The sequence below is a fragment of the Aspergillus affinis genome (genome assembly GCF_023601865.1).
Source record: "Aspergillus affinis strain CMG 70 chromosome Unknown NODE_8_length_531634_cov_87_933514, whole genome shotgun sequence".
Classification (NCBI taxonomy): Eukaryota; Fungi; Ascomycota; class Eurotiomycetes; order Eurotiales; family Aspergillaceae; genus Aspergillus; species Aspergillus affinis.
This window is the reverse complement of record NW_026515789.1, coordinates 498,970-520,798: the sequence shown is the minus strand read 5'-3', so window position 1 is coordinate 520,798 and position 21,829 is coordinate 498,970. Positions and strand designations below refer to the sequence as shown.

Genomic DNA, 21,829 nt, shown 5'->3' with positions numbered 1-21,829 from the left:
AGACAGCAAATGAGGAACCGTTATGAGATTACCTCAAGTTGCGGATAACTTTGCGGCCACGAGCCAGGAACGGACTGGGCATTTCGTCTCTTTCGGGATCCCATACAGCAGGAGGATCACGCTCGACTGAAGACTTCATACTGCTCGTCGTCCTGGTGTCGCTTGCAGATCGCTTGACTTCATCGATAGGTCGTCCACCGGCCCGTGCTTGAGCAAGTTCGACCAGGGTTCTGCCGCCCATGTTGCGTTGCATGACGGCTTTGAACATCTCCTCACCACCGCCGTTGACTTTAGATGGGGGTTGCTTCGAGGCTGTTTTACGGGTTGGTGATCCGGCATCGGCAGCAAGGTTCGCTGATGATGCGATCTTTGACAAGCGTCGATGGGGCGACCTGGACTTCTGTTCGCCGTGGCGGCCCTCGGATTGACCTGATGCCTGAGGCAGTCTGGAGCCATTCGTCGGGAAAAGAGGAGGCTGAGTGCTCAATTTTTGCATGAGCGCGGCAGTGTTCTGACGGAGGAGAGGTCGAGATGGGGCCTTAAAAGGGTCAGGCTTGACTTTAGGCCGAGTTGGCGAGGGCAGGTCGGGTGTGTCATCTTCGTCGTCCGAGTACGCAAGCGTGGGCTCCCACTTGGCTCGGTGTCGTTCAGCCTCCGCAAAGATGTTCTTGCCTGAGTGTGTCGCGGAAGTGCGACGGGGCGATAGAGAGAGAGACGCAATCGAAATCGGAGATGGCTCAGCCATCTGTACATCAACAGGCGACTCAACCACCGTTTTGGAGCGGCTAAAAGGCGTCCGAGTCTCCTTCTTGGTTGGCTTACTAGCCACAGGCGATTCCATAGACAGCTGCGTGATGTCTGTACTCGAAGGGAGATCTGTGTCATCGTTATTACTGACGGATGACTGCGAGCCTCGTCGACTGGAACGGCTAGACCGACTTGAGCGGAAGGCAGGCTCGTCCCTGAAGTTGCCATTCTTTTTGAGCTTTTCGACCTCCAAGGCAACCCGATCCTGCACTTCAGACTCGAACCTCTTGCGGAGTCTTTCCAGTTCGCTCTGCACCTGGCGATCGATTTCTAGGCGCGCCTTCACCTCCCACTCCCGGCGCAGTGTATTTTCAAGCTCAACCTTAATCTGCTGCTTCTCCTTTTCCATTTTAGCGAAAACCTGTTCCACGTCTCGGTTCTTCTGGAGATTGGATTCTTCTCGCTTTCGCAGGGCCCGGCTCAGGTCGACGACCTCCTTCTCCTTTCGCATCAAACGAATGATGGGGAGATTGATCAAAGTGGCGGTGTCGGGGCGGTGGTCGGGGTTCACGCGCAAACAGCTGGCAATGACGCTCTTCAGCTCGGCAGAGTAGAAGTCAGGCAGAGAAGCAAATTTTCCGTCGCGGATCTTTTGGATCAATTGGATATGGGTTCTGGCGTTAAACGGAGGTTCCTTCTGGCACAGCTCGTACATGATACAACCAACAGCCCAGATATCAGAGCGCAAGGTGTATTTCTCCGCGGCACATATCTCAGGAGACATGTAGAAAGGAGTACCAACGTAGGTGGAAGCGAAGTCGTGGGAAGCCATCACTTTCGAGAGACCAAAGTCGCCGAGCTTGACCGAGTTGTCGCTGCCGAGGAAGATGTTCTCTGGTTTGAGATCACGATGCAAGATGGTCATCTGTGCCTGCTTCCCCTTGAGACCTGAGGGCTTAGATGCTGGCCCGAGGATGTTGGATCCAACATCGCCCGGATCCACCCCATAATGGCAACGGTAGAGCGCCGTCACCAACTGGGACAAGATCCGCCAGACAAACTCTTCATCTGCGTATTTATTTGTCTTCTTCAGATTCTTTATGACCATGCTCAGATCACCGCCTCCACAGTATTCCATGTATAGATACAAGTCTTGGCTTGCCTTGAGGTGCTCTCGGTGGTAATAGGCGACGATGTTCGGGTGCCTCAGTGAGCTCAGGATATTGAATTCGGCGGTCAGCTGTTCACGCTCTTTCTGGGACATCTTGATGTAGTTGATCTCTTTGCGGCAAAGTATCTATTAAGGTGATATGTGGTTAGCCTAGTGAATACCTAAAGAAATTTCAGAACTTCTTACAAAGCCATCTTGTTTCCGTTTGACTTTGCGAATGATCCCAAAAGAACCGCAACCTGGCGGGAAAGTCAGTTTCACAGACTATCATCTCGAGTAGACAATATCGATGGCGAGGTTGTCATACCAATCTTCTCAAGTATCTCATACTTGTCGGCCTCCGCGAGTGCAATTGCCATTGTGGCTGCTGAGGGAAATTCGAGCCACTGGCAAAGAGTCGAGGACAAAGATGAAGGTGACGAGGAGAGGGAAATCGAGGGAGCAGAGGAGTGAAGGTGTGTTCTAGCTCATTTATGGGAGAGGTTGGGAGAGGTGGAGGCCTGTACTGTTAGTATCTGTCGGGTGAAATTGGAGGCATGTAGAAGCGTTGTAGATTTAAAGAAGTCAGTATGCAACGGGGTTGGAAGGTCCTGGATGTTTAGTTGGTGTTTGTTGCTGAGCAACGGCCGCTGCCATGACTCTATGCTTCATGCAGCAGGCGGTGTCGGGTTTTTAGTGCGGGCGGTGTAGCTCGGGGTGCATCGTCACTGGTCTCGTCATACACCATTACGGAGTACTCCGTCCATCTATCTCCTTTGTTCAGATCCATGACAGTGCATGTAGTGGCAGATCCACCTGTCGAACTTTCCGGTGATCTCCAGGGACAAACTATAGAGCAATGTATTGCATCCCAAGTGTGAATCCTGGCGTGAGAGGCTGCAAGGACGAGCTTGTTGCACAGATCGGCAGCCCCTTTCAACCACTCGGCGTGGCAAGAGGTCACCCACGTGACCATCACCTTATCGATAAGGGCGGATGGCCGTTTGGCGGTCCAGCACCTCCGCGGCTTTCATCATAATTATTCGCCTGCCCGTTTCTTCCGGTGATCAACCACGACCCCTCAGAAGGTCTCACAATGGCTGAACCAACGGCTGAACCGACCGTGCTTCGCAAGGATCAACTGGAAATCAGCTTACATAACGAGAAGAAGTTGATCAAGGAAGGAACCATCAAGGACGACAACCCTCTGGATCTCAGTGAGCCGTTTCGGGAGCTCTGCAATGCTTGTCGTAAGGGGGATCTGAAAGTTTGCCAGGAAAAAATCACGGAAGGTGTCAATATCAATGCTCGCGATCCCTATGACTACACCCCCTTGATTCTAGTGAGTGATTCGAAGTCGCCTGGCAACTCCCCCAGCAATGCACCTGCAGAGCCGTTGGTTTTGGGCCAGTTAGTGACCAAGATTTGTGGAAAAGGCCAGTCTCTGTGGCCATTATGAAGTTGTCCAGCTGCTTCTCGAATCGGGCGCATTATGCGAGCGAGACACGTTTCAAGGCGAAAGGTTATTTTGTCCCCTCCCTGATCATCCATGGATTTAAATTGCATGTTCAGCTGACACTCGGACATTTGCGCAGATGTCTATATAATGCATTGAACGATCGCATCCGGAACCTTCTACTTGAATATGACTATTCAAAATCTACCGATCCTCTCCAGCCATTGGCCGCCCACATCACGTCCCTGCTCACGCGCGATAGTCCCGAGACCTCCGACATCGTGGTAACTGCGGGCGAGGAGGATGTGTATCTACATAAATTCATATTGGCAGCACGGTCGCCCTATTTCCGCAAAAAATTGGAAAGCGCCCCCGAAACTGTAACCTGGAAACTTCCAAGCGCTGTTCCGCCCCAATCCTTTGGGGCGGCGATCAGGTATCTGTATTTCGGAGAGGCCCCGCGTGATCTGAAGACGGGCCCTGGCACGGGCTTTACTGAGTCGGAGGTTTTTGTTGGAATTGACAAAATTGCCAAGTACCTGGAAATCAACGCCCTTTTGGACAGCATTTTGGATAGCGGAGACCGCCGGCTAGCCAGACAGAGACGAACCTTGGAACTTGCGAAAGGCAGAGACCAATTGGAAGAATGGTTCCGAACTAATGTCCTTCGGAACAAAATGGAAGTTGAGACTTCCAAGGTTGATGAGATCAAATGGAATCATGATAACGCCATCTTCGCCGATGTCCTACTCCAGGCGGATGAACTGCCTGAGGACGAAGATCTTGATGATACCTTGCAGACAGATGAAGGTACTGATTCAAGCACCATTCCAGTCGGGCCAGTCGACTCTTCTAGTACGTCGAAGAAATCTGCTCCAAAGTCGGTTATATTTCCGTGCCATCGGGCGATGCTTCTTCGGTCTGAGTTCTTCCTTACCATGTTTTCGTCTTCTTTCAGAGAGGCCCATCTGAAAGAGCACTTGAACGTTATCTCCGTGGACTGCTCTCCAGAAGTCCTGGAGATTATCCTTACTTTCCTTTACACCGAAAGGGCTGATTTCCCCCTTGACATCGCGGTCGATGTCCTATTCGCGGCTGACATGTTGTTCATCGAGAAGCTTAAGACCAAGGCCGCCGTTGTAATCGGCACACTTGGCAACGGCGATATGTCGCAGGCCGAGGCTGCAAAGACTCGCGGCACCCAGGAAGAAGATGACTTGGATATATATGCGATTATTCGCGCTGCATGGTTGACCCGTGTTCAGCGACTGGAAGAATTCGCGGCTCGGTATCTTGCGTACAGACTGGAGGCTCACATCGACTCTCCCGAATTTTCCGATTTGATTCAAGAATCGGCTGCTCGTATTCAGGGAAGACAAGAAACAGATTCCATCGAACTGCTCGATGATATCCGGTTCTACCTAGGGGAGCGCTTCCGACTCCGGTTCGATGATGCCGGCCTAGAGGAGATGATGGAGGAGGAGACCCGACAGCAGCAGGAGAAGGAGGATCACGACGACCATGTTGACAAGGCCGTGAACGCAATCGAGAATGGAACCGCGGAGCTCGAGCTAGAGAACAAACATAACGCGCAATCTGCCGAGACTACTCCTGAACAACTTGACCAGGACAAGTCGGATCATGCACCTGTCATCAAGACTTTGGACGGCCAGGTGGTGGACGACGAGTTCAGCAAAGACGCTATGGACTACGAAATCCTGTTAGACAAACTCGACAAGATCCTGGAGGACCTGGACTTGGATGCTTAAGCAGAGTTTTGGGAATGATGGCGGAGTTAAACAACGCCAGACCGAGTCAACGATTGAACGATTCACGCAGAGGTATATACAAAAGAATCTGCATATACAGCATATATTCACATATAAAATGGTAGATACTCTCATAAATATCATGGCCATCTTATGCACAAAATCTATGATACCAACCTCTTCCTTCGGTGTGTAGATCTTCCTTAAACCACCAAATCGAATACACACGCCCACCTACCTACCCTAGACAACCCCAACAAGGCAAAACAGACGAATGAACCAGAACCTTAATCATCTCCAACTCTACCCCGACCCAACTTAACAAAACCCATGGGGATCAAAATTGTGGGGGGTCAAGTGATCTGAGTCTTCCAGAAGCCATGAAACAGCCGCAATCCACGGAACGGGAGCAAGAGAGACAATTTACGGACCAATCCAATCCTAACAATCTAATTCCTACAAGGGAATACTGAAACATGGGACGAACTCACTCACGCACTCACTCAGTCATTCGCTCAATTAACGCGGTTCCCGTAGTTCTTGCTCGGCAAGTCGTAGAGGCGCAGTAAAGTAAAGTTCAACGTCCACGTCAGTGTCAGTGTCAAGATTTACAATGCGTGTTTGAAGATTTGAAAGCTAAAAAATTAGATTTGCTTAACCTTTTTTTTTTGTTTGTTTGGCAGTCTTATTGTTGTGGTCGGGGGGAGGCGGAGTTAAGTGATTCAGGCACTGACTGTCTGGTGACCTAGGAATTGAAGTGTTTCGCTGTTCTGTGGAACGAGGGGCGACAGGGGGTCGTTTCTTGATCTTTGGGTATAGGATGATGTGGCTGTGTGAAGTAAGTTTCGAAGAATGGGTTTTCTATGAAGAGGGGTTGGGTTGGGCATGGATCCTGTATAATAGGTTGTATCAAGATAAACAAGAGTAGGGCTAAGAGAAGCGTTACTTCATTTCCTGGACTAGATTAAAACGAGTAAATCAAGGTGTTTACTTTTTCTAAGGCTGAATAGAGTCCCATGCTGATAGGGAAAGTACTTCTAAAGACAGCAAAGACAGACGCAATGATCTACACATGCACAAGATTTGAGATCGTAAGAAATACAAGTTTCTTCTAATAATGCTAGATAGTCATATCACATCATCAATGTTAAGACAAAGGAAATGAATGACACAAAGGAAATAAGAAAATGAAAAAAATGAAAAAATAAAAGCAAGCTCATATGGGACAAACCAGAGGGAATAAAACACAGGACTCCGAAATGCATGCCCATGTCTTTCTATCCCTCTTTATAGTTCTTTCCCAGGCCAGCCTCTTTCTTCTTTCCAGCGACGCCTCTGCTCCCTTTTCCACAAGAAAAAAAAAAATAAAAGTTTCAATCAAATGTACACACGAAGAGAAGATGAAATGAAGAAATCAATCCATGTTTAGTTCCCCGAGACACCTTATCCACCTGTGATAAAAGTAGCAGGGGATATGAAACAAGAAACAAAACCAGGAAATGAAAACATGAACAAGAGGGTATCATCAAAACAAATCAAAGTAGAGCAGGAAGTCGCTGGGTGGATTTGCAGGATTTTATATCAATGTGTGGGTTTTTCTGTTCCTTTCTTTCTTTTATTTTTGGGTGTTTTTGTTTTTTTGGTTTGTTTGGAAGTTGCGTTCCGCGAGGCAAGTTAGACCATGGCGGTAGCGACTGGTCGACCGGTGTGGCAGCCCCGTTCGTGACGCTTCATGTTACTCCGTACACTGAAGGCCTTGCCGCATCCTGCGTGAGTGCAACGGAAGGGCTTCTCGCCGGTGTGGCTGTGAGAGTGAATGCGGAGGCTGGAAGGACGGGAGAAGGCCTTGTGGCAGGTGCGACAGATGTATCGGTCATGGTTCTGCTGGAACGCTCCGGCGGTGGAAGGGGGGAAGTAGTGATGATGTTGCCAGGCGTTGGCGACCTGAGGGATCATTTGTTGAGTCGAGGAAGACGGCAGAGGAGCAGCTTGCGCGGGCGCGCTCTGGTAACCCGACGATCTGGGTCTTTGGTAGTATACAGCGGACGAGGCAGGCGGGTCGATGGGAGACGAGTAGGAAGCCACGCTGGGAGCGGGGGAAACATAAGGAGCATGCTGAACGGAGCCCTGGCTCGAGATCGAGGACCGGTCCGTGGGACTAGGCAAGCTCATTTGCGTCGGGGGGTAGGATTCCGTCTTGATGGCCGAGACAGAAGATACGGACGGAGAGTGGCCATTGCTGTGGAAACCTGAGCCAGGTCGCAACGGCGGAGTGGGCGGCATGTTGGTGTGAGGTCCGCTGGGAGCGAAGGTCTCGCGGACTTTAGCCTGAGACCGGATTTCTGCCTCCCCGTGCAATGGCGGGGTAGTTCTTTGGCGCTCTGTATAGAGGGTGTCGTTAGTGAGTATTTAATGGTAGGACTTACAGTGCGCTCTAGTTTGCGCATTGCAAGATTGGATATACATACTGGCTGCGTGCATTGCGGCACCTTCGGCACCTTCCAGGAGAGAGGAGATGGAAGGAAGAGAGCATTTGGGGACATCGTCCACTGGCGGGGAGAGGGGCGGCTGCGGTGTGCGCGAATACGATTTCGGGACCGATGGGAAGTATGAGCCCGCAGCAACAGGGCTGTACGACGCCCGGGGCTTGTAGAGGGGATCGGGACCCGGAGTAATGAGGCTTGCGAGATCCATGATGTCAGATGTCGAGGTGGGAGAGGTAGAGTAAAGGTGGTGGTTGGAGGTTGGTTGAGTAGAAAGATTGGAGATAGGGAAAGAAAAAAAAAAGTAGAGAGAAGAGGTGAGGCCAGAGATAGATATATTAAGTGGCTATGGGCGAACCATATATGAGATTAGGTAGGGCAGATGGCGAACAGGCAATTTCAAGACCCAATCCGAATCCACATTCACGTTAAGGTACAAGTGGGGGTGGGAGAATGGGAACAGGGGGGAAGGAAAGAACGGGGTTTATAGACAAAGAACGACGAGGGAGGATTTGCTGGGCCAGGTGGGGAGCAGGGAATAATGATAATTATTTTCGAAAATGAAATAACAATTAAAAGAAAAGAAATAAAAAAGCGGATGATGATGATGGGATGGATTTCTTAATTTTCTTTTTTTGCGAGTAGTAATAATAATCCCTATTAATTAATTAAATTTTTTTAATTTTTTTTTTTTTTTTTAAAAAAAAAAAAAAGGAGGATCGATCCTAATGTTAATTATAGCCTGGCGGGTATACTCCGTCGTCGTAAACGAGGAGATGCGCGGAGGTTAACCTGATAGGTATAGAGCCGAACAGCAGAATGACGGGAGTCTCCCGATCCTCCTTCCTGGTTTTCTTCTCTTTGCCCCTTGAACCAGACCGGCAGGGGGTTTTTTTTACACCTGATTTTTGGACACACCTCCCACTTCTCTTTGTCATGATCTACCCTATAGCAATTTTTCCTGCAATGGAGGTCGAACAAATCCAGGGACGCTGTCGATTGATGCCAAACATCCCGGCAAAATACGATACCTGTAATGAATAATGAATTATCCCGAGCCCGCAGTGGCCACTTTCTCGATTCGCTTCGACAAAGGGCTGATACCTCCGTTCCAAAGCTTAATTAATGACCAGCGGCCTGGGACTCCGTACACGCGATGTCTTTCTTTTTTTTTATTCAATTATTTTCGTCGTTTAATTTATGGTTAATTTATTTTTTTCCATTTCGCTTTTTTTTTTATTTTTATTTTTAGCGCTTTGGGTATGGTACGGTATCTCTCCGTATGGAACGGAGCTAGGATGATTTGCCATTAGTAGGTATTGTTTTGGGTAGGCTCGACGAGAGCTAAAAAAACGTGTCTCTCCGCCCGCCCCAGAAACCACGACGCCCTGGCGAATGGTTCGAATGGAGCCGGGTTAGTCAGAATCATTCCTTCTCCTTCTCCCCCTCCTCTCCTACGTCGCCTGCTTCCTTCTCTTGAATTTGGGATGATTTTATGGTTTGGCCCACGAACTATGGAAGTCTCAGGATGGACTGGAAACTCCCACAGGAATACCAACGGCCCCCTCAAATCCAATCCAATCCTTCCAAATCCAAGCCAAGGGCGACTATTTCCCCAAACGGGTAATTCCCCAAATTCCTCAAAACGAGCGTTCTGAGGATCAGGAATCTTCCCTGTCTAGCCCTCCCTGGGAACCAAGATAGAAGGGGATAGATGATACACCACGCGGTAAGTGTACGTAACCGCGTCGTACACAGATCGGCCGGTGGACAACGGTACTTTCGGGGCTCGGCTACAGCAAGTCTGGCGCTAGTGCAGATCCACGGACACCTTTCCTCCTCCATCATGCGCCGGGAGACAGTCAATCATCGATCATCATTAATCATGGGGACATGACTGTGCCTCCCTCCCATTTCTCTCTCTGAATCTCTCGCTCGCTCTCGCTCCAATGATCCCATTCCATGGCAACGTATCCCACCTATGCTGTATTTAAATGGGTCGTTACGTTACCCATCCTCCGAGTCCGTTTTTACTTTTTTTATTATTATTGTTTTCTCTGTTACCCCAACCCTTTTTCATACTAGGGTACGGAGTATATTAGATGATTACCGTAGAATATCATCCTATATCATATAAATTAATTTAAAATAACTATCATCATCATGATTTCCCAATCCTGGACTCTGACCGAAATGGCCCTTTCTCACCAGCGATCGTCTCGGGTGGATCAGGCTCCGTCCCTCAGGTTTTACCTGTCACAACGATCCCATGCCCCATAAACGGCTGATCGTTGCCGCACGATCACGCTGTTACTGACTGAGAGCCTGATCTCATGTTTTCTACCCTTTCCTCCCACCAAGGATTATTTCCCTTGTAGATCCCTCGGTGAGCACTGAACGCACAGCGAAAGGCTGCCAGGACGGAAAAGACCTCGGCGTAGTAAAGTAGTTGCTGCAACTAAGGTGGTACGGTGGTACCGTTGCACTGTGCTTGCCCTTGGAGGCAACCTCTTTCCACAGTGTCGGGATTGCTCAGATCACTTGTTCGGCTTTCCATGCGTTGTCTTCCCTGTTCAGTTCCCAGTCCATTTGCATATCCGTCACCAACCTCCTCGTCCCTTCCCCCCTTTTTTCTTTGTTTGATAGTCCTACCGAACTACGTAGTACTCCGTTCTGTTGGTTGGGGGTCATAAATGTACTATGTATGTACCTCGGTCCGGCCTTAGTTACCTACTTAGAAGAAAACCAACCCCATAAGAAACTCTTCAGCGAAATTAAGGCCAAGATAATCGAAGATTCCTTTCGCCCTTTCGCCCTCCGGGGGATGATCACCGATCACAGACGAAGGGGAGGGAGGGGGCCAGCAAGAGGGACGATGCTTAGCATTAACAGGCCATTTAAAAAAAAAAAAAAAAAAAAAAAAAGCAAAACCAATAGTCGACAGCTCCCTTCTGGGATGGGAAATGACTACGTGCATTCTATTGTCAACCAAGCCCTTGGGGCCGGATGACGGAGGAGCGGTACGATGCGTGGAATGGCACCTCCTGCCGTGACTGGCGCCAACCCGAATCAGATCTAGGCTCCGAGTCCAGGAAGGGAAATCTGTGAACGATTTCCATCCTTTTTGCATCCTTTGACCTTTCGCTTGGGGGCCAAGGGATTTTAGTGGCGTGAAGGAACCGGAGATTATCGTGGCGTTGACAGCCAACCAGAGTATTAGGGAAACTTTAAAAAACGACGGCGCTAAAGGGGGGAGAGAGACAGGTGAATGAATAAGCCCCTAGTAAGCGGCTATTCTAGCCAAGGTTATTTGTGTCTTGTCCTTGCTTGGTCTTTGCGTCTTATTATTATTATTTTTCTTTTCTTAATTTATTTTATTTTCTCATGGGGTTTTCTTTCATGATGCAGGACCGGAGATTCGGACTGTGACGCAGTCCAGCGAGAGCAAGTCCATACCGCAGCGCTTTTGCGTTCGGGTGGATTGCTCATCACACAGACTCGACGATCCGCCTGGATTGATCGGACGATGCCCGTACCTGGCGGACTTGACGGGTCATCATGATGACGTCGATCTTGCCTTTTTGCCTTTTTTCTTCTCTTCTATTTTGCCAAACACCGCCCTGCTGAATGCGAAGTATACACTCCGTATTCAGAGTCCGTACTGAGCACCACCCCCTTCTCCGTCCCAGATGTCTAGACCAACGGATCTATGAAACTAATCCCTAAAAAAGAAGGCAACCAGGTACACGGTACATAGCCGATGGGTGAAAATCCCATAACCAAGGATGTCAATCCCCACAGACAGGTACCCTCGTCCCAGTTCATTAACAGAGGATACGCTCCCAATTTCCCTTCCATTGGGATCGACCGTCAAAGTCCGTGTCCGAGACAGCTGCGGGATTCGACACCGTCTAACAGTCGACACCTAGGCCCTAGACGTACTCCGTAGAAATTCCTTGGGTTGATTGGCTTGGCTTTTTTGAGCGGGTTCCTTGGTAGCCACGAGATACCTCGGCCGGGATGGACGCTCGCTAAGAATCCGAAAGGGTTATGGAGACGAGGTGGGACTACTACTGGATGATCACCAGAACATCCGTACTCCGTAGGTTCTGGAAACAATTTCATTAATTAACCCATGAGTCGTAAAACGTCAGGAAATCGCGGTGGATGTTGTTTTACGGAGTGTGTTGTCTAACTTGTCTTAGACGTTTTAACGATCTTGTCTTTGAATTAAAAAAATAAAGAAAGAAAGAATAATAAATTAGGTGGAAAAAAAAAAAACTTTTTATTTTTCGCGATCCCGCATGATCATCGCGCTGTTCACTAGCGACGGGCCCCTCCGCCGCAAAGCTGATTACCACATGGTCCTCAAGTCCTGTGCAACACCGCAGCAAGCTGGCGATCAAATACGGCAATGCTCCCGTTGTGAGCAGCAGCGCCATCACATCTAGCTGCTTCCATATATAGAGTACATCAGGCAATAGTGTAGAAACGATGGGAGGACAACGATGCGAGACAAAACCATCTGCATCACCAACCCCCTTACAACGCACGGAGGACTCAGATTTTGCCGAGGTACGTCCGATCGGGTTAGCCGCCGAGCATTCCGTCAATCCATCTCTCAATAATCTCATCCTTTTCATTCATTCTCGAACAAGCACAGACCGACGACTAAGAGAGAGAGAGAGAGAGAGACACGCAGACCAGGAGTCCTACCCTAGTCCGCACGAGTCCGAGTCAAGTCAAGTTAATTAAACCACCTCGAATCCCATAATCCATCGACCCAATCGTACCAAACTTTAATAAACGACATACGGCCGCGACGAGAGTCCAGTGTCTCGTGGAAACGAAGAGCTTGCCGGCAGCTCCAATCAAATGGAGCGGATGAGTCGGCAGGGACGGCGAAAGCTCGAAGCAACTCCCAGGACGCCCCATCGGTTCATACCGGATCGGGAAGCGCATCTCCTTCCCTCACGACTCGCGTATATTAAAGTAGATTGTCAACCACGGGATCTTTAATCTGGGCCCTCATATATTCCAGGCAACTGGATTACGGGAAGCCGTTCATGGGAATGAATGGGCCATGGCCCATAGGCCACGTTGTAACCTCCGCCCGTCCCCATTCCATCGTAGGGATGGGACCGTCGGTATCACTATCGGGATTCGACCCTAGAACGAACTGGCGAGCTATACTACTGTACTCCGTGTTTTACGGGTGGGACACCGCATGGTTGGCAGAATCAGAAACCCATGGAACCAAGGTCAGTCCGCCATTGTTACAAAGAGAAGGGGGATGGTCGGAAATGAAACATTCCCAGGCGTCGTCTACTTCGGATGAGGTACGGAGTAGAGAAGGAATGACTGACTACGGAGGATTCTCTCCGAGAAGTTGACGATGACCGGATTAGGTAAAACAGTCGAGGAAAAACAAAAACGGCGATGATTCCTGCTCGGTAAGCACATAAATAGAAAACTAAATACGTAAGAAAGATGAGCATCAAAAAGGATGACAGAAATCAATGGAGAACATAAAAAAAAAAAAAAAATCAATAGTTATGTACAACAGGAACAGGTTGGCTGAAGAATCCAGTCAGCGCATGATCCACGATGGTTCCGCTATCTCGGCCTTGCTGATCCTCGGATCGAAGGGTGATCACCGATCAAGGACCTTGGAATGACTGAGATTCCAGAACCGCACGGAGCCGACAGGCGACGAGCAAACCCAGAAATGGCAGCCCATACGGCCACTCTCCGTTCCTTACGTACCCGCAGTCCACGATGGCTTGGTTGCCTCCGAGGAAAATCCTAGAAACCTCGTACTCGCTCCTCGTCTATCGAATAATAGATGGGGCGCGCATACGAATCCAGGTTCCATCTAGCCTTTTTACACTGCCGACTTGTCTCTCCTTCTCAAAGTCCGACTCCGTACGCCGCGACCGACCGACCGAAAATCATCCCAGCTTTAGACTTCGCGATAACATCAACTATAATCGAGGCGATAAACTTTCCTTCTCGCTTAGTCGTGCAATAATAGTAGAAAAAATTATACAGTCCGTAAGCTGGCAGATGGGTCGCCCCGGTGTACCTTAACTTTCGATCTGAAAGGGGAAAAAGAAGACAAACTCAGTTCTGCAGCGTTGGTCTCAGGTGTCGCCTGAAAGGGAAAGACAAGCAGATAGACGTTTTTGTCGGTCGGTGCACACGCACGCGAGGCGATACGACACAAACTCCTGTTCTTAGGGGAAGGCATGAAAAAAAGGGGTAAGTCTGTTGATCTACAGCGCATCATCTTCACTGTTACACCAAGAGCCCAGTCCCATGCCTTGCTGTGTGACCATTGGCAAAGCATTGCAGGAGTCTTTTTTGTTTTTTTATTTTTATTTTTATTTTTTTTCTTCTGTGGCCCGTCTCTCGGACACGCGCCCAGCTAGGCAGGCAGTCACGGCGCCAAACAAGCAAATAATGTCATCTCCGTACAAGTCCGGACGTGGATGCTTACTTACTCTACTCGAAGCAAACAGAAATTCTAGACTTCAGTGATCCATCGATTGTGAAGGGGAGAAGCTCCACGGATTACGTCCTAGACGGCAGTCTTTCACGGTCGCGAGATGGGTAATCTTAGCTCATTAATTCATAATTTCATAAACCCACCCCCATCAGTTATGAACAAGTCGTCCAGGTGGATTACAGGTTTATGACAAAGCATAAAGGGGGCAAGAAGCGAGCGGGCGGAAAAGGTGTATTCCGTGTTTGAGGGTTTCACGGCAAGATTCCGAGATAAACTTGATCAAGATTGACAATGATGTGCGCTGATCGTCTAACGCTTTCCAACGTCCCAGCTTTGACCGCCAAATAGTCCCGGGTGAACTACTGCAACCCGCTTAGCGCCGGGAACCATTATTCAGCTCCTTTCCCCTCCTTACCCCCTGGCAGTAATTAAAAATAACAACAGGCGAGAGACAAAGTGGAGGAGTCGACTTGAGCACTGACACGCTGAGCTGCGAATCGCCAAATATCTGCGGATGATGCCAACTAGCTTACGGGGGTATCTAACGGACTATCTACTCCGTAGTTTCTAGCTAGGACAATCTGACTCCGTTCCTTGACAGTGGTCAATACACCGTGTACGCAATGCGACATGATATTCCTCGGCTCATCGAGGATTGTCCCGACTTCCGACCAAAGATAGTGTCAAAGACACTCAAAAGAGACAATGTTTCAAAACTATTGCCTATAAACCCTGTCAATGAATGGTTCTCCGCCTCCCCCCATAACCCTGTGCTTGCGTACTAAGCACAACCTGCCTATTCAGGCATTTAACCCATATTTTCGCCTGCAGATCGGAGTTAAGTAGAATTTATCCCCATTGGGAGCCACGTCGGCCATACTTTCTGATATCCAAGGTACGAGCGGTACTGGAGAGGCGATCAGCACGGGACCCTTGACATCACATATTGAGTTTGAAAATCGTGGATTTTGCCTAAAAGTGACTTGGATCCAGCGTTCAGTCTGTATTGGCATCTCCAACGACGAAAGTCACAGGCTCAGCCTCCAGGCCCCAGGAAAGGGTTACAGTAGCTGCTAGCTTAGGCTCTAGGCTCTCTCTTTTTCTCTCGCTCTCGCTCTCTTGGTCAGCTTGACGGTGCGTCGATCAAAAAATCTTCAAGTTTCAGCTCGGCACCACTGACTGATGCCGCCCGTGCCCTTCCCATTCATGCGAAGGGGTGGATGACTGGAATGGGGGTCAGCCACGCGGTACGGGAATACGGACAAGGAGGTATGAACAAGTCAAGTCGATCATCGTAGCGCCTTTCCGCCTTCCCTAAACATTTGACTTTTCTTTGCTTTTTTGCTTTCTGCCAACCGCATACCTACCCCTCGACTCCGTATCCGTTGGTTCATTCGTTTGTTCATTCGTAGTTCCCGTTTGGATTACTTCTTTCTGACTCTGACTTTTCGCGCTTCATTTCATTTCATTTCATTTTTTTCATCGCCCCGTAGTTATTTGAAACTTCGCTAACCCCCTTGCAACCTCGATTATGATAAAATCGACAAAGGCTGTAGTCGATCATCCTACACCGTATAACTACTCGTTTGCAAGCGTGACAAACACATGGGAGCGGTTGGCTGGCGGGATCTTCAGCGTCTGCAGATTGGATGCCTTCTCAAGGCCCAAGAGGCGTCGCCGCCCAGGTTACAATGTAACTCAACGTGAAGCCTCCGGGCTACTCTGTGCGACCGTAGAGAGCAACTATCGGAGAACTACGGGATAATCCTCATACACCGTAAATCCCAAACCTAATCAAGGGAAAAGTAATATAACAAAAAGGACTCATAAGAGGGAGGAAAGGTCTGAACGGATCGAGTAATGTCGAGATGGCGGCAGAAAAGCCGATCGGGTTTGAATTGCCTATTTGACAGGTGTCAGGACAGTCCCGGACTTAGTTATTCGCGTGCTGTGATTGGGACAGAGATCCAGATTCTGGATCGCATCAGGGCCAGGCTCTCAGTATCATGTAGCTTATAGTTAGTTACTTTTGTCGTGCCGTGGACGTGTGTCCGGAGTAAGTAGTTCCTCCGCTATACTAATCATTAATGCGTGGTCCTTGGGGTGAGATATCTCCATAAGACCATGGCGCAAAGGTCAACCGAGAGACATGAAACGACAGACGATTTGTCTAGAGCAAGGCGACCGCCACGTTGGTTAAGCGTGGGCGCAGATCATCATGAGCAACTTTGCGGTGGGTTTTGTGGGGAACGAACATCACGTCGAGGCGGCCAGGCAGCCAGGGGTAAAACGCTAGTGAGGACGGGATGTGTATCAAAGGACGGGCGCCTTTCTACAAAAGATAGAATAAATAATAATAAATAAATTTTGCCGGGCTAAGATAGCCGCTCATCTGAAGTGTGTCCTACTTTAACCTCCGGGGTTTGGACTGGTTTGAAACTTGAAAAAAAAAAAAAAAAAAAAAAAAGGGTACCGTATTTGGTTTAGACTGGGAAACCTAGCCTTGGAATGGGAGGGGGGCAAAGCGGTCGTAGACGGGGGGAGGTGGAAAAAAAGCACCCACATTCCCCCCTTCTGTTTTAGGCGAAGGGGAACTGCTGGAGCGGGCGTCAGACAATCTAAACCGCATGGGGATGGTAAAGCTCTAGTGTCTGAACTGGAGTCTGGACCCTTGCTATTTCACGTGGCAGACGTCGGCTCCGCCTGCAGCATCGTTCGGGCCTTCCCGAGTTTGGCACCAAAGCCGATGCACTAATCCTAGCGTCTTCCTGTCAAGCCTGTTTAGTGTTTTCTTGCCGGGACTAAGACCGACGGAGGGAAAGGGGGGGCCGTAAATAAATGAAATTAAATAAAATAGTTATCTGGTGTGTCCGTCCGTACAGGAAATGAATACCGTACTCATACACCGTACACCCGCAGGTGTGGCAGTGGCCGCAGCGCAGCGCACCTTAGCGCTCCCTCCCAGCCTCCTTCTTGGAAATATGATATACGTAGTTAACATACGTATCCTCGCCCGTATCGTACCTAGGAACGGACACGGACTTCGAATATCCACACCCACTGAACCCAGATTTGCTGATTTTCCACCCCTTAAGGCTGCCCTGTCCATCATGGAGCCAATCAGGCATAGTTTACGGGCTAGGAAAATATTTGCCCTATCGCAGTTACAATCATAGTTCCCTGCAGACTTGCAAGGGTCAGTATGATGCCATTTCTCACATGGCTAATCTGCGCCGCAGAAGAGACCTCCAACCAGTGGGTTTCTCTTTTTTCCTGAATTCGTATTGCAAGGAATGAGGATCGAATGCTGCTTGGATGACTCCTGGAGGATTTGCCTCCCCTTCCGGCCGATCATTTATTGTCACCTGCATCATAATCCATATTATTGTAATTTCGCGCATCCCTGTTTCTATCCTGCTCTTCCGTCCGTTCCTTGACACTCGTCGCTTTGTCTCCTCTTTTTCGAAGTCACCTCCGACCAGCATACGGAGGAAGTGAAATGCCCATGGCCCGAGTCAACGAAATGAATTTCCCACATGGAGGGAGCAGAGAGGGGACGCAGGCAACCACTAACAGAATGCTGGGAAAATAGTCACGACTAGGACAAGTAGTACATAGATTATCCTTTGTCCCCGCAGCGCGACGAGGCCGAAAAAAGGCTAACCCCCTGCTAGCGTCCGAAGTTCATTTCGGAGTCACCGTTAACTCCTCATAGGACGAACGAGCGCGGACCCATCAGGAAAATCAACCAAAAAGCAACCTCAAATAAAAAACAGAGTTAGCCCGAATGCCGAGTCATGTCATTCTGACCGTAGCCGATGTCAAGTCCCAAGTTCCCAACCAAGGATCTCCGCCCTATTTCCTGGGCCCCATCAATAGATTAAAACGCAGATTACCCACAGGCCACAGGCTGAAAGGCCGGCTCAGAGTCAGTTGCTCGCTCAGTCATCTTTTAATAATCCGTTTCGGCGCGGCGATACTGCCCCGACGGAACGCGAGGGCCCTTTGCCGTTGACAATCGTCCTACCAATCTGGTTGTCATGTCCGGCATTATCAAACGATAGTCTGAGATAGATGGACTAACTAGGCGGGAAAGCACGTTTACTTTTTTTTAGGTCTTTGTCCCTGTCTCCTGGCCTATGACGACAGAGGCTTTGGGGGATTTTCTAAATCGAGTATCCGGGATCTCTATCCGCTAACTTACTCCCTAACCTATAATCTATATCTCTACTCCGTACTGTACAGTTAGGTCAAAAGTTGGCCGGAGCTTGCTTGTTCCTTGGAATTGATGGCTTTGGCAGCTCATTATTGCTCCAGGACCCTCGGGCACCGGGCCAATCCAACTCTCCCCCATCCCCATCCCACGTCCCGGTGGAGTTAGTAGAGTCAGTCAGTCAGACCTGAGGCGCGCATGTACTCCTCTCAGGTCCAATCCCGATTTTTTACCGGAGGAGGGAGTCAATCGGCCGGGTCGAACTCAACAGCCTCTCTTAGCTACATAATGTATGTAACTACTGTCTTAGTGTTTACCTACCATATGCACTCCGTATCCTCCGGGGTTGGCGCATCGCACAGTGCATAGCCATAGCCATCGCCATGTAGTCCACTTTCCTTGCCACTTCCCTGTCTACTCCGTATGTCAGTCACCCAGTGCTCCTCGACAATCCCCAATTCGCCTCAGATCTGACTGACTCCGTACGGGCGTACGGCCATCTAATCGACGAATAATCCCCAGTCGACCTCTTACTAAGATGTGAATTGATTAAGATATTCCTATCACGGCCCACTCCTCGTCCTATTCTCAATCTCAGTCGCTACCTTGATTATTTCCGAGTCAGCAGCATGTGGGTCCTGAGGATCACTTCATTGTGCAATCAGAATCTGCGTCAATTTTGGGTCCCTCTTTCTTTTTTTGTTTGGCCTGGTGTTGCTTTTCTCTTGCAGCGTGGTATTCGATTTGATTCCCGGCCGTAGGGGTCCGTCTGTAGTGTAATCCTACAGTTACATTGGGCTGGCGTCGATCACCAGGGAATACCGAAACGCAAAAAAAAGCAACGGGCCACGGCGCCTATGCGGGTGACCACCAACCATCGCTTTCAACCTCATTATGACGGCGATATATACGAACAGACAGATGCAGCAGATTGTCGAAGTATAGGAGAAAAAACAAGCAAATATACAAACAGACAAACGCATATTATTGAGATGGTATCCAATAGAATAATGAGGACATGTCGGAGAGGAGATTCCCACTGAATAAAACTATCCTCCTGGACCACAAACGGATATATGATACGACTCGTCAATCAAAGTTAAATCAAGCTACAGTATGATATGGTTGGACGGAAACAGGGACAGATTGATGGTCGCTGTCCTGTCTGGACTTTTCTGTTAATCTACTACTCCGTACGGAGTACCGTAAAATTTCCTTTTTTCCAGACCAGTCCGGGGGTCCACGATAGCGATAGGTAGGATTCATTTCCCTGTTGATATCATATTATTATGTGGGTGGTGCGTAAGAGCCTTTCCTTGCGACGATGATCATTCAATCCAGATTGGAAGACGAAGAGGCGAAAACCACAAAAAAAATAAAAGGCTAACGCAAGTTAGTGACGAGGATCCGACGTTCTGATGCCGTCGGTGGCTAGAACTAGCGACTCTCCTTACGGTGTATATGTACTGAGTACACCTAAGATGCTCACGCTGCCATGGGCCAGGGACAACCACTTTCTGGCCATAGCTTCTCCCTCATTTTCCCCGTCCGTCCCTGTTAGCTGGGCTGTGGCGGAGTTGGACCAAGTATTTGCTTTAGTTACCCCCGGAGTGGTGGCTTTTTATTTCCACACAAGCGGTGTCCTCGGGCTCATCTATCCGTTACCCAACTACTGGAAAGGAATCGGGAGGAATCTCCGTCGAGGAGAGAATATTCCGTAGGTCGAGACAACGTAAAATGGAGGAGAAGGTTCTAAAATACCCAATACTACACCGTATACTTTTTTAATTCCTGCCGTAGATACGTTGAACTCAATATTATCAAACACCTTAAACGCTCCTTGAACACGTTCCAGACAGCCGATAGACATTCATGCTGAGTAGGTACGGAGTAGGTGCGGAGTGGGTACGGAGTACACTACTCAAACACACAAGACTAGTACACACCAGAACATCCAAAATAAAAAACCAAGCCCCATCCACAATCGTATCGACTACCGAAGCCGGTAAAGCGGCCAAAAGCACCGACACGAAGATCTCCAGCGTGGCAGGTGAGACCTTACCCGGACGAGTTTAGTGATGCGCCGTGCTGGACCCAGAACTTCTCCAGAAAAAGGTTTGTGACCGAGGTTCGGTCGGATCCCATGGAGCCAGTAACTACATGCGGTTTGGTCTGGGAAGTTAGGTTGACCCCTCCACCCCTGGAGGGAATCAAGTTTAGTGGGATTTTTACTGCAACGAGAAGGCCAGACGACCCGAGGAAAGGTTCCACCGGTTGAGTAAAAAAAAAAAAAGGATCGACACGGGACTTGCGGACCATTCGTTTTTTTATTTTTTTTTAATTTGTTTCTTTGGCGAGTGGTGACTGGCTCAGTCCGTCTCATCTTTGTCGATTGTCGGCAATTATTTTTGATTTTTATGGAGTTTCGTTTCTGTGATGGATGATGGACTGTCCATCAAAGTCATTTGTTTCAGTCAGCCACCGCCTAATTGAATAGAGAAATGATGAGCCATGGGCGCGGTGTTTGTTGGTTTGACTTTTGTTTGGGGCTCTAACCTATTGGTTAGGTCCTCACTCCTCAGTAGAGTTTGATTCGGATATGAGACTTGCCTGAGACAGTTGCCTCATCGTCGTCTCTGTTTGCGTTGGGTCTCTTCCGCACATACTACTACTAACTAACTAACTAGTAACTACGGAGAACTATTTCAAGTACCGATCTTCTATCCGTACTCATGTGTGCGTGTCCCATATGACAAAAATAGATTTATATTTCTGGACTCGATAGTTTTGCGATTTTCGAACCAAGATAGTCTACGTATGATCTTCCGGGTGAGGATCCTTCCTATACGAAGTATCTGTAGGAATCTCTCCTACTGGAGAGGTTTAACCGACGGCTTTCTCTACGTTCTATGTAATATCATGCTTCCATACCGAGTGACTCTGTCAATCCGACTACGCTTCATGACGTGGCGTACCTAATCACCTACAGAATTTTTTTTTCCTGCTAAAGCAAGCAGGAACGAGAAAGAGAAAAAAAAAAAAAAAAAAAAAAAATCCAAAGTATCTCTATACATCACAAGACTCGCCATCCTTCATCGGACGATATGGACCAACGGAATCGACCAGGCACTGCAACTGATCCTCCATCTTGCATGCAGCTGCATAATAATCAGCAGTATCAGCATCAGCACCAGCAACAGCAACCCGTCTAGTTGGAGATCCAATTAGAATATCCCATTAATGTCCGTTAAATACGACAGTAAGATAAAAAGAAAAGAAAACTAAGTAACGACCCGTGAAAAGGATGGAATGAGAAGAAGACGGCGCTAACTCAAACGGCGCACAAGCCTAGCCCCCAATTGCCGAGGATCCATGCATTTAGTAAGAATCGAGTAATCGGTCATATTTGCATTGGGGGTGCATGATGTGACGAGGAGCGCATATAGTGTTTCAGCGGGGAGGAGGATCATGGTTTAGGCCTTCCATCCATGATGCGGCTGGGG

The 21,829-nt window shown here is 48.8% G+C and overlaps 3 protein-coding genes across 3 annotated transcripts; 1 reads left to right on the top strand and 2 right to left on the bottom strand.

Moving 5' to 3' along the window:
• Positions 1 to 28: 28 nt before the first annotated feature.
• nimA (serine/threonine protein kinase nimA) lies at positions 29 to 2,277 on the bottom strand (the record flags this gene model as incomplete). Its single annotated transcript, XM_053096117.1, has 3 exons — positions 29 to 2,044; positions 2,105 to 2,157; positions 2,226 to 2,277. The coding sequence occupies 3 exons, from the start codon at positions 2,275 to 2,277 to the stop codon at positions 29 to 31; spliced, it is 2,121 nt and encodes a 706-aa protein (XP_052959937.1).
• Positions 2,278 to 2,993: 716 nt separating this feature from the next.
• Positions 2,994 to 5,122, top strand: KD926_011130 (ankyrin repeat and BTB/POZ domain protein; the record flags this gene model as incomplete). Its single annotated transcript, XM_053096116.1, has 2 exons — positions 2,994 to 3,307; positions 3,367 to 5,122. The coding sequence occupies 2 exons, from the start codon at positions 2,994 to 2,996 to the stop codon at positions 5,120 to 5,122; spliced, it is 2,070 nt and encodes a 689-aa protein (XP_052959936.1).
• Positions 5,123 to 6,796: 1,674 nt separating this feature from the next.
• Positions 6,797 to 7,816, bottom strand: KD926_011129 (uncharacterized protein; the record flags this gene model as incomplete). The annotated part of the gene is made up of 2 exons (XM_053096115.1): positions 6,797 to 7,503; positions 7,591 to 7,816. The coding sequence occupies 2 exons, from the start codon at positions 7,814 to 7,816 to the stop codon at positions 6,797 to 6,799; spliced, it is 933 nt and encodes a 310-aa protein (XP_052959935.1).
• Between the last annotated feature and the right edge of the window lie 14,013 nt (positions 7,817 to 21,829).